Below are 12,284 nucleotides of genomic sequence, written 5' to 3'. Positions count from 1 at the left end.
TTATGACCGTATTAGCGCAGACACAGACAGGAAATTAGGGGATCCAGTGGGAAGGTTTTGACATAGGATTGAACCGGGGACAATTATATGGTATGCATCTTTATCCAGTAGACCACCCAGACATGTCCTTCAATTATGAAAAGCTATAGGACTGTATATAATGGAATTGAATTTGCTGTTAAAAGAAACTATAATTTCCATTAAACTTGAATAGATCTTGAATATAGACAAAGGGGATCAACTCTCGAGAAAGATAAATGTGACTTTAACCCCGATCTTATGCCAAAAAAAAAAGTATCTGATTCCACAGACCTGTGACTGAAAGTCTCTGTGTCTCTGTGTTCTGTAGAAATGTGCGTGGGACAAGTAAAAACTGCAAATGATCATGAAAAGATTCTCTAGATGTTGGCTGAAGCTGTAAAGGAGTCGCCACAGAGAGGCAGCTTCAGGTGCTGAACAATTTTAAGAAACTGTTCAAAGCCTTTTAAAAGGCTTTAGATGGCAGATAGGGTGGGCATGAGTAACGTTTGATGGCATCACAAATAATTAGACTATCAGTGGAACAGAATAAATTAATTTAAAGACACAGCTACCAATTTACACAGTGATTCTGTGTTCATGACAAAAGCGGTGTTCAGTTTTGCAGCAAAGCCTCGTCAGGGAACCAGTGCTGGGATTTACCATTCCAAGACTTTAGTGTTGTTGTGCTTGTTGTTGCTCAGTGTCGATTGAAACTTAACCTGGAAAGGTTTGTATGAACCAGCGCCTGTCCTTTCACTCTTTGTTCCACAAGCAGACATTATGATCCACCCAGGTACTATTACAGCCACGACGACATCCTCACCACCCTACTTTTTTCTTCTGACACTTACCGTAACACCAGTAGAGTAGTAGGATTTATAAAGATGGCTTAATTTGCAGGGTTTCATAAACCAAAACAAAAGGTTGCTGGGTCCACAATGGTTTTGGTTTGTTTATACAATCTTTTAGTTCATTTTTGGAGTTTGACTTTTGTGCATGACTGTAGCTGACTGGGCCGTGGCTATGCCTCACTTCATTTTTATTAAAAAAATGTTCACTTGCAACGTTGAAGGTTCAAACTTCATCTTCCCGTGTACTTGAGCAAGGCACCAAACCCGAATTTGCTCCCAATGGATGGATTGAGCAGCTTGTATGGCATTGGTGTGTGAATGTGACGCAATGTAAAGCACTTTAGGATTGCTGAGTCATTTAAAAACCACTAAATGAGTAAAATTCCTTCACGATTTATCTGGGATATTGTCAAAGTAAAATATCCAATTTGTCTCAGTTATTCATTGATTAACTTCTATGTGCACTGAGTGAAACGTTTTATAGACTGTAGATTGCCAGAATCTCCAATTATCTTGTGTATTTATTTTTATGATATTTAATACCTTTTCTCCCTCTGTTCTGACCTCTCTCAGCTGTGTTACCTCCATGCCGACCTCTTCAAAAGCTTCAGTGCCAAAGAGACCAAGAAACAGTTTGTGGAGTTCTACAACACCTTCTTGGACAAGGGTGCAGTAAGTATCAAACGTGTTTTCACTAATATAGCTGACATTTGGCTGATTGGAGGACAGATATTAACCTTTCTTGCGAGTCCATGTGTGCCGTTTAAATCTCTCATGTCTCATCTGGTGCTTTAATGTTATTACTACAAACAGCATTTTGTTTTGTTTTGAAAGATACCTGATATGTGGCTCAGCAACTTCATTCTGTAAACACCAGGCAGCTCATTAGGTTTGCTTAAATGGATCAATTCAGGTGACACGAGCTCAGTACCTTGTTTTTGTGTTTGGAGATCATCCGCTCTTTGTTGCTGCGTCTAAACGTGTGGATTTATGAACACTGCTGCTGCACCGTTGGGGCTCATTACTTTATTGTGATTGCTATAACAGATGTAGCAGACACTTTATCATGCAAATGATTTGTTAGCAGTGTTTTGCAGTTTAAAGCATTTTCAGTTGTTTGATAATAAGTATTTGGCATTCGCTCTCAGAAGTCTCAGCCTTCCTCTTCTTTTTTTTCTTTTTTTAAATCTATATATTTAGCGCCTTCAAAGGGAATTTGATATGTGACTCAACTGTTGTGTGTAAGGTGGACTCATGAGAGGAGTACATGATGTGCAAGCGGTTTGTTTGTAAGTGCAGAGCTGTGCGTCACCTCTGTTTGCTCTGTCTGTATTCGATCAGTGCCGTAACTTCAGTATCTCTTTTTACATCACTCCTCTCGACACACCTGGTCTTTGACACTCTCCCGTTACATGTCCCCGTCAGTTACTGTACATATCTGTCAGCTCAGCTGGATCCTGCTGCCCCCGCCCCCCTCTCTTGTCTGTCCAGCCCCGCAGTTTCCTGTCAGGACCGTGGGAAAGCCCTTTCAGGGGGAATCGTCGTCTCTCTTGCCTCAGATTTTTTATTTTTTTTTATTTTTTTAAACCCCATCTCCTTAGTAAACCTATTGACCTAAAGTTGGCCCATGTGGTTAGCTTCATGTCTGTGACAAAACTATGTATCTCCCTTTTGGAATATTTGTTTCATCTGGGTTTTCTTTTTTTTTTTTTTTCTTCACATCATTTGTGGTGTTAAAATGACCCCTTGTGGTTGTATGTAGGTACTGCACCACACTGTTTTCTTACAGCTTGAAAATAAAAACAAAGGAGCTATTGGGATATACAGTATTAAGGTACATCTCAAAAGGATTAAGTATCATTTAAAACTCAGTCGTTTTGTTAACCTTAAACCAAAAATCAAGCATTTTTGGAATTTTCATTGTAATTATTTTATGCAAAAAAAATTATCTTATTATATATTTAATTTTCTTATTTCATATTTGATTGTCATGACTTATTTTAATAACTTTTAAGGTCAACTTAGAGTGAGTGTGTTACAAAAGAGGCTTCAAATTTGTTGATTAGAACTTTTCCTTTGTATCTTTTTAACATGCACTAGTTCACCCAGTTTTAAAAAGAATCCCTCATTTTAAGAATATGCATATATTTATGAAATAGTGAAATTCTTATTTTTCACCGTACCTATTGCAGATTCTCAGAGTGTCCATACCAACTACGACATCGTATGAATTGGGTAAGTTAATTTTCATCAGTATGTATTATATGTCATGTACTTATGTACATTTTGGATTTGCGTTCTATAGAGGCCTTCATGCCTCTTTTCTGGAACCTTGTTTCACGTTTTCCCCTCCAGACCGGAGCCGTCCAGAACTGTTACCAGATGACGCCCAGAAACGTTACGCTCAGGAGGTTCAGAACTTGCAGGTTCCTGAAGTTGCCAAACAGTTGGAAGATTTCAGGTGAGGTTTTTCTCTTTGTACTCAAAACTTGTTCAACATTTTCTATTGATTGACATCTGGAGTTTTTTTCCCCACTGCCAGTCAGAGGCACAAAAATAAAGAAATAATTGGCAAAAACAACAAGGTCAACAAATGGTTTCACTTTTTAAACGCTGCTATGTGTGCATGTGGCAGAAAGGAAAACCAAACACCACTTCATCACAGCTGGTAGGAATACCGCTTTTACTGTGAAAAATGTTTCTCACTATTGTACCACTTGCTAACGTCCTCACATATCACATGTTTACTGGTATTGTAGGCTGAATTGTAGATTAAAGCATGATTGCTCTCTTCTTCCCCAAACTATCATAGAAATGGAGACTCTGCAAACTTGTTGTATCCACATTTTGTAAGGTTGTGCAATTTTTGGCCTCAGTTTTCTGACAAGAGCCACAACCAACAGAGGAATTTTCTGCTGTAGCGCACCTGCTTCAAGGATTTTCCTCTTATGCATCGAGAGTCTTCTGCTTACATTGGGTGCAAGGAAATAAGTCGGACTGTTCTCCTCTGACTTCAGCACTTTCTCAAATAAACTACCTCTTACTGTGTAGTTCCCTTATTTTAGATGGTTCTCCTGATAATCTTACTAACTCATCAGTGTCAAGTATCAAAAACAACTTATCTAGCATCCGCAATCCTTTTACATTCCGACTTCGATTTCTTCCCCGTCTTGTTGCCAAGTTTAAATTTCAGCAGTTTGTCGTCATGAGATGGTGACTCCAGTTTTACATTAAAAGAATTCCATACCTACAGTGTATATATATATATATATATATTTTTTTTTTTTAGATTTAATACCTTTTCAGTTAAATTAATCAGTTTATCTAGAAATGATGTCTCGTGTTATAGCAGGTGAATAAAAAGTCAGACGTCAATGTGGAGCAGAGATCAGCTCTTGGAAGAATGTGAGAATGTTATTTTGAAAAAAATAGGCAATGTTGAAAATTAAAATGTGTTTATATGCATGAATCTGGTATCCCCCTGCTCTTGGACATTCTATAAACATTTGGGAAAATCTCTAGTTAAACACTCAACTTGAAAAGTTCTCACCTTTCATTTTACTCCCTCAAAGCGAATGTTGGCCTGTGACCAATTAGACCGATACCCGTTACAAAAGTAATACTTGGGTGTGGTGTTGCCAAAAGATCTTTTACTGTTGAAGTAAAATTCAAACAATGAAAATGAACATTCTCCCAAGATTATTATACTTACTTATGGTATTTATGCAAAACTCTTTCAAGAATGGGATCGGCTCTTTTCACGATTCATTTAAACAACCTCAAGTAAGATATTCAATATCGCACCCTCCAGGTGAGGTGGTGGTACGGTGGTACGCTGGTGTGGCACTGCCTTGCCTTCATGATTATCGGCAGCTCACGCGTTTGGCTACAACTTCGGGAAAATAAATCCTTAACAAGTTCTTTATTATGGCAGAATTTCTGCTGTAGGAATATGATTCCCACTTTTTATTACCCCATTTCAGAAATCAAGATGGAGTGGTTCCTGGTGTTTTTGCTGGAGGGAGTGTGGAACAGTTTCTGCTGACTTCTTTCCTACATTTCGGTCTTGCCCAAAACTTTTACAACATTCTGGAAGGAGGTGTAGAAATTAATATTAGAAACCCCGTATATAGCACTGCATCTCCTCCTTGAGGGTATTGGGTAAAATAGAGACGCACACCTTTTGGGGATAATGATGGTTCCAAATAAAATAAAAAGTATTAACCAAATGCAGGCTGCAGCGGGATCCACCCACCCTGAAGCTGCGAGAACACATTATGTGCTGGAATTCACAAGATGGAGATTCTGACTTTCACACTGCAACTTCAAAGGAAGAAAGGAATCCTGCGAAAGATAGTATTGCCACAAAGACTCTTAGCGATTGTGCACATTGTACTTGATGTATGACCTGTCTATATTAGACTTTCAGATCCACCTTATTCGGTGCATTAGTGTGCTTGAAGAACACAGAACAGACGAACCAGGCTAATTAAAATCATCAAATAATATAGTATCATGTTCGGGGACAGAATGCTTTCCTACAAACTATTTTGAAAGTATGTTGATTTGTTTTTAGATTGATTTCTTTTCTTCAGAGCAGCGGTAATAGATTTTCAACTCGCGCAATAAAAAAATCAGAACAGTAGGAAACTGCAGCTCTTAATAAAACCTCTTATGTTAAAAATGCTCTTTACATTTGGATTTTCCACAACTCCTTTGAGACCTTTAATCAAATGTTAGAAGTATTCTTCTAAGCAGATTTTAAGTTGCTTCCATTCACTGTTACTCAAGACACACTGTGACCCCTTCATGAATAAGTCAATTGCAGGATTGAAGGTGTTTGATGTGAACAGTCTCAGCAGTAACAGCAGAAAAGCTGTGCCTGTTGGGAAAGAACAACTCACTTCTAATCTGATCAAGGACACACAGTCTGAAGGCTTCATGTTCTGGAAATGCAACCATGGTGATTTTTAATTCTCTGTTAAACTCTGCATTTTATCTTTATGTCTGAGACGTATGCCATGGATTTGCTTCCAGCGTCATTATTTTTAAACATGCCACTCACTGACCCCCTCCTGTTCTGCACAGGCAAAAGAGGATGATGGGAATGACCCCCAACGAGAAACAGCTCGTTGACGTGGAGAACCACTATCCGACAGACCGCATCCCGATGGAGATGAAGGAGAAATCTGTAGCCGAGAACCTGCTGGAGAAGATGGCCGAGACACAGTGAGTGTTTCTGTCTGCGTATTAGGAACTATCCTGGTCGTCCTCTAATAGTGAAGTCAAACTGGTTTCCTGCATAGACACACAGCGTTTATTTAAGCTTTAATGGTAACTGCTTGACGTCTCCTAATTTTCTTGGTGAAAATGATGAAGATATTCCTGCTGAAACCGTGTAGATAGTTGTTTGAATAAAGGCTATTGGAAATGTTCAATCTTGACTTCTCCACAGTGACTAAACTGAGGTTGTGTTCACACCGATGGAGCAACTATCTGGTCCATTTTATAACAGACCAAAGAAAAATGGCATTTTATTGTTTGCTTTGCATCAAACCAATATGTGTAAATGGTGAATACGTTAATTGAATGGCATCAGAGGTGTTGTGGACACACGTGACAGAAGGTTTGGACGGCTGGTCTCGCTTGAAACCTGCTGAGCATCAACATTTCAAGTTAAACAGTTTACTGCAGTAGTTTGACCGACTCCTCAACTCTTGAATACCGTGTTTGGTTCTGTTGGAAAAAGTACAATTTTGTTGATCAGTTTTGTCTGTTTCTGTTGCTGCTCTTTAAAACTTTTCCACTGGAGTCTATGAGCTGTGCACGTATCCAGTTGTAGACAAAGCGCAGACAGAGATGCAGCAGGATACGGTGAAAATCAAGCTCACCGGGCCAGAGAGCCGAAGAGAGATTAAACCGGGACGCAACAGAGCAAGAAGGAAACGGGAAGGCAGAGACAGAAAGATGGAGTCAGCAGTGCCACGCTGGCAGGAAGGCTCTCCCCTGGCATTCTGCCAGCTGGACGGAGGGGGAGTGTAAACACAGCGGAAGGGAGAAGGGGAAAGAACGGGCCAGCGGGGTTATCAATGGTGGATGTCTCCTGCCACGGACACGGTAAAAGAAAGAAAGCAAGAGATCTTGGGGAAAGTTAATCTATCCTTGACCCCGTGGCCGACTACAATGTGTTATCCTCTACAAAAAGCGAGTCCGACAGAGAGGCAGAGGAGGCCTGAGAGAGAGGGCAGAAGACTGTCTAACTTCATCTTGTCAGGAGAGTGAAAAGGGGAGGGAAAAAAAGAAAAAGCAGAGAAATGAAAGGAGATGCACTGTGCACAAGTAACAGTCGTCCAGTGGATACAAGCAGGATGTCGGTGGAGAGGACACAGAACGCCTGCAAAGCAGTCGGTATCAAAGACATGATAATTCAGCTTTTGACACTCTCACTTACTATCAAACAGTCGGATCTCTATTTCACTTGCACAAAAGATTCATTCAGCCTCACTCTATTCATTCCTCCTGACAATCATCTAGCTATCCCTCGCATACTCGTGCACCCTCTCACCCCTCAGCACACACACACACACACACACACACCCTCCCTCTCCACTTGACCACAACACGGTGACGTCGCCCCATTGGATCCTCATTGGTCTCTATGCCGATGCAAAGAAGGTGACCAGGCAATTTGATTGGATTATGCAGGGAAATCCCAGGGCAACCCCTCCCACCCATTATGTTCGTCTCAAAACACGAGTATCCAATTTCCACAGTCTTGCCTGCATGTTGCATCAGACAAAAACATGGTTAAATAGCCATTTCCGCTGTGTTGGAGCATTTCTCACTTTCTGGATTTCCTTTTGGAGGCAGCATACAGCAGCGATAGCTCAGGGCAGGTAGTTTTGGACAGTTTGGGGGTAGTAGTTTTCTGGTCTTTAGACACACAAGTTGAGTTTTATATTGTCAGAGCAGGAAGAAGTGCAGCTTTTGATGCACTTCCAAGTTTTTGGTCGTTTTTGAATTCTTTTTTTTTTTTTCTCCACTTTCTGGCAAATTTTAGAATATGAACAATAGCTTCAGTTGTGAACACAAAAACACAATTGTCAGCTTTGAGTTGGATCAAGAAAAGCTCAGTCACTTTAGATTCCACCGACCTAAAACAGACTTGATAATCTGTCGAGCGCGAGAAAGGAAAAATGCTACTTAAAAGAAAGAGGTGAGCTCGATGCTGCACCAGAAGTAACACTGCTTGTAGTTTTCTTCCCCCCCTGTACAGTAGTAACAGCATTGACTCTCGTCTCTTTTCCTCCAGACCCTCGGTTGTCTCGGATGAAGAAAAATGGTGAGTTACATTCTTCTAACAAACTTTAAACACCTGCATGGTGTCATTTTCTTGTCCACGTGTGCATTTCTTGATGAGCACATGTAGCAGAGGCGATGTGCATGCATTCTCCAAATATGGGTGTGGTCGCATCACAAGATTATTTCATATCGGTTTGAGTGCAGTGAAGTACTTTAGGATGTGTAATTTCAGTTCTTCAGAGTTGCTTATTCAAATGAATTTCCCTTTTTTTTTTTTTTAAACTCTACATTCACTTTTCTTAAGTGATTGGGTAGCCTTTTTGTAAATCCTTTGTGGATAAGTTTCAATGAAAAACTCATTAAATCCTTTCATACACACTCAAGGTTCTGTCTTTTCTCTCTGAAGACTTTTCGTCCTCCGCAGCCAAAGTGCTTTACGTTGCAGTTATTGTATTCAGACAGCATGCTCAGTAAAACTGTGTGCTGTCTTGTAATGTGAGACACTTGGGTTGCATGCACATCCCCGGAGTCTCCTCCCTTTGTCGACTCCTCCGACTTCTCAACTCCTCCTTTGTCTTTTGTTTCAAAAAATGAATAAAAAAAACCCCCCTCCCCCTCGTGTCCCTTTGAGCTCCTCCTCTTTGTGCTCCTCCACTATATAGTTTCACCCCGAGTTCCTCTTTCCCTCTGTGCATCTGTTCGTCTTTATCTCGCACTCTCATTTGCATCGTTCATTTTTGTCAAAGTTGTATCACTATGTGTCTTTAGAGACTTTGTATGCACACTGCTGCAGCTTTCTTCAGCTTGCAATTAGAAATGCACATAGGGCATGATCATCTGAGGATAAAGTGATGACATTGAGAGCCATTTAATACTTATATTCTTTCGAAATGTGTTTCCATGCAACTCCTTGACCATTCTTGACATTCGAAAGATTTGACAACCCTCGGGACTTCTACAGTACGATCACACATTTCTGAAATGAGCTTCTCGGAACAGTTGAAAACACAGTAATATTAAATGTGAACGTTAAAGACTACTTTCAGTCATTTGTTTTATTCACACGTAAACTACAATATCTTGTAAGTTAGAGTGGTGATAAAGTATTCCTTGCAAACGATGCCTCATACAGTTCTCATTCAAACACTTGTCTTGTCTTCCCGTCTCCAGCCAGTCCATCTTCACTGCAGTGGCCTTCTACATGAAGCACCTTGGGGTCAAAACCAGGTCTGTTGACAGCAAGAAGCCCAAATCCAGCTTCTTCAGGAGACAACTGGTGAAGGTAAACTTCCATCGACTTCTTGACTTACAACCTCCTATAAATCTCTCACTGTCACCAAATAAGCGAAATGCATCAACAAACAGACGGGGGAATTATTTAGACAGCTAAATAAACGCTCTGCATTGTCCTTGTTAAATCTAAGATCTCACTTTAATTGTATCCCCGGTGTTATCCATCCAGAATAGGAAGGATGAGCCCACAAAGGTCAAGAACAGGGGGGTGTTTCCTGGCATCCCCAGCTGGATTGCAGGCAACAGTAAGTGCACGCTTATTTATCTTAGCAGACTTCATTGTGTTCCCCGTTTGGTTTGATATGTTTGCATATAGTTTTTCAGTTCTCTTATTTAAGGTTCAAGAAAAATGACTCTCTTTAGTTTTTATTTTAAATGTCATATCCGCTTGATGTTGTCTTATATTTACATGCCAGTGTCTATGAACAGTCTGAATATGAGAACATTGTCCTGCCCTTCTTTCCTGTTACAGCTGAGGTCAAACCTAAAATGGAGGCTGAAGGTACTCGTTGTTCGGAGTCGCCCCACCCTCACCTCCTTCTTTCCTATCTGTAAAATAGTCACATCTCCACTAATCAACCCATAAGCATGTCTGCATGTCCCAAATTACAGTGGCCCAGGATGTTAGTGGGACAGTCTTTTGCTGTTTTTTTGTCATTTCAGGGTGGCTGTTTGGAGAAAAAGGTGTAGTTTGTAATCACCAGAAAACTTTAGACTTTGGCCAGTTTTCTCCCTTAAAACACTGTGAATGTTCCCTTGTACCGAACTAACCCTCTCATTTACTGCAGAGGCCCTGATTGCACCATACTCATCCCGTCCGTCTGTCTCTGCCTCACGAAATCTCTGTCCTCTTTATTTCTGACTGAGGTGCTTTTGGGTCATGTGTATTTTTTTTCTTCTTCTTTTGTTTGCCTTGTGTGCTTCACATAGCTCACTTTTGTTCAACTTGAAACTCTGTTGTCCCTCTTCAGCGGAAAGGGAAAAAGTGACTGTGGATCGTAAAGGCCTGGCTCCCGGCAGAGGCTCCTTGACCGAAACTGTAGTCCCTTCTCTTCCGAGCAGAAAGTCGGGCTCCGGCGGAGGTCCCGCCTCTTTGCCCGGGTCAGACATGCCCGAGGGATCAGTAAACATCAATACCACCAACAGCCCCGAGTCATCCCTCAGCGATGGTAAACCTGCTTGCTGACATGAACTCGGAAACCAACGAGAATACATTTAAAGCCGAGTGAGCCGAACTTGAGCTTTGAGCCAAAGTTCTGACTTTATGATTAAACCTCCACTCTGGACCTGCTAACATGCTCCTGTCTGTCAGACCTGCTTGTCGACACGCTATCGGTTATGAAAACATGCTACAGATGAGAAGGCAGCAGTCCAACGTCGCCAACTTCATTAGCATTCGGCATGAATATTTGTGTCACATTTTCATCTCAAACTTCGATGTCTCAGTCTGGATCAGAGTAGTGAATGCAGTCAGCAGCACAGTTATCCCTACAAACAAGGTCTCGGTGGAGTGGAGACGCATGAATTATGCAATACAATGAGCTAGGCATGGATAGCCTAGAAGTTAATACAGTAACAAAAGGTAAACTTTTAAGGGCCCTTGTGACTTAGAAATTAAGCCGGTGGATCTGTGTTCATGAGAGCTCGACTGGCTCTCTGCTTTTATTCACTGGCAAGTTTGCAAGCTAAAGAAATTCAGTGCCTTTTCAAAAATCCCCTTTTTTGACATTTAAGAATTAATGGACAGTAGGGTGCAAAAGCTTCAGGCTGGTGTGATATAATACTACTTGTCCATCATGTAGTACCAACAGAAAGATGTCTGAGGCTTAAAAGCAACTTTCAGAGTAAAAAAGAGCAAGGTGTCCCGATCCCAACGTAAAGAAATGTCAGAATCTTTGCTCGGTTCTCAAACGTGTTTTAAATGTCTGTATTGTAGATTTGTACTGAATGACGATGGGATCATTTTGGGAGTTATTTCTAAACCTAATCATCTAAACTAAAGTGTTTCAAGCATTTCTATCATAGATTTTGATAGTTATAATCAGGCCTCTGAAATCATATAATTTCAAAATGCAATGTTTTCTTTTGTTTTTTTGACTTTATAAACTAAGATTAAAAAAAAGCTTTAAATGTTTCAGATGTTCAAATGTAGAATGAACCTGAAATATTTGGAAGTTTCACTGTTTGTATTGAATCATAAGAGGAAGTTAACCAATACACCCGTATTCAGCAGAGACCGTCGCTGAATTTTACTGTGTTTTTTTTTTTTCAGGTCTCTCAAGCAATCGCTTAGAGCCTCCAACTCTGTCAGACGGGGGCGACGTGTCCCCCGTTGGGATGGGTGGCGGTTTGATCATTGGGGACCCCGTCTCACCCAGTGACACCCCCACAGAGGAGGCTGTGGAGAAAGACAGGTGAGGAGGATGAAGGTGGTCAATAAGAGAGACATCTTAAGGCTGAGATTAGAACTGCAGTGTAGTGAGCCACAAAGAGAGTGTGGGCCTTCATGGGATTGTAATGAGGGTGTGGAGATCACTGAGCAGTGCAAAATGTGGGGGGTGGGGTGGGGTGGGGGGGTTAGATGTGCCTGAGTTGCTCCAGCTGTGGGAGCGTGGTAAAACTCCCTCAGCAGTCTGTCCCTGCTGTGTGCTAGCTTTTTGTCATGTTGCGACCCAGACTTTCCTACCAACCCTCTGACCCGCCCCCAAATCATTTCTCCTTGTTCTTCCTCACGACTGCACTTGTGCTCTCTTCCTAACATCCCTCCGTCTGTTCTGGTTTTATGTGTGCCATGTTTTGTGCTTCGTTGCAGTTTTT

The 12,284-nt window shown here is 41.1% G+C and overlaps 1 protein-coding gene across 11 annotated transcripts in view; it reads left to right on the top strand.

The window, feature by feature from the left end:
* Positions 1-12,284, top strand: part of arhgef1 (Rho guanine nucleotide exchange factor (GEF) 1) — a 49,311-nt gene that overhangs the window by 23,520 nt on the left and 13,507 nt on the right. For 8 of the 11 annotated variants that reach the window (XM_080471927.1, XM_080471926.1, XM_080471918.1 and 5 more), the window contains 10 exons: positions 1,446-1,544; positions 3,065-3,107; positions 3,228-3,333; positions 5,961-6,101; positions 8,185-8,214; positions 9,345-9,456; positions 9,637-9,712; positions 9,940-9,969; positions 10,439-10,636; positions 11,740-11,881. In XM_080471927.1, coding sequence (XP_080328053.1) covers positions 1,446-1,544; positions 3,065-3,107; positions 3,228-3,333; positions 5,961-6,101; positions 8,185-8,214; positions 9,345-9,456; positions 9,637-9,712; positions 9,940-9,969; positions 10,439-10,636; positions 11,740-11,881 — 977 coding nt within the window. Of the gene's footprint in view, positions 1-1,445; positions 1,545-3,064; positions 3,108-3,227; positions 3,334-5,960; positions 6,102-7,927; positions 8,089-8,184; positions 8,215-9,344; positions 9,457-9,636; positions 9,713-9,939; positions 9,970-10,438; positions 10,637-11,739; positions 11,882-12,284 lie in introns of those variants that run through there. The other 3 variants (XM_080471924.1, XM_080471922.1, XM_080471919.1) reach the window with 2 other exon arrangements.

The sequence above is a fragment of the Lipophrys pholis genome (assembly GCF_963383615.2).
Source record: "Lipophrys pholis genome assembly, chromosome: 9".
Taxonomy (NCBI): Eukaryota; Metazoa; Chordata; class Actinopteri; order Blenniiformes; family Blenniidae; genus Lipophrys; species Lipophrys pholis.
The sequence above is the reverse complement of the archived record's forward strand: the minus strand, read 5'-3'. Positions and strand labels throughout refer to the sequence as shown.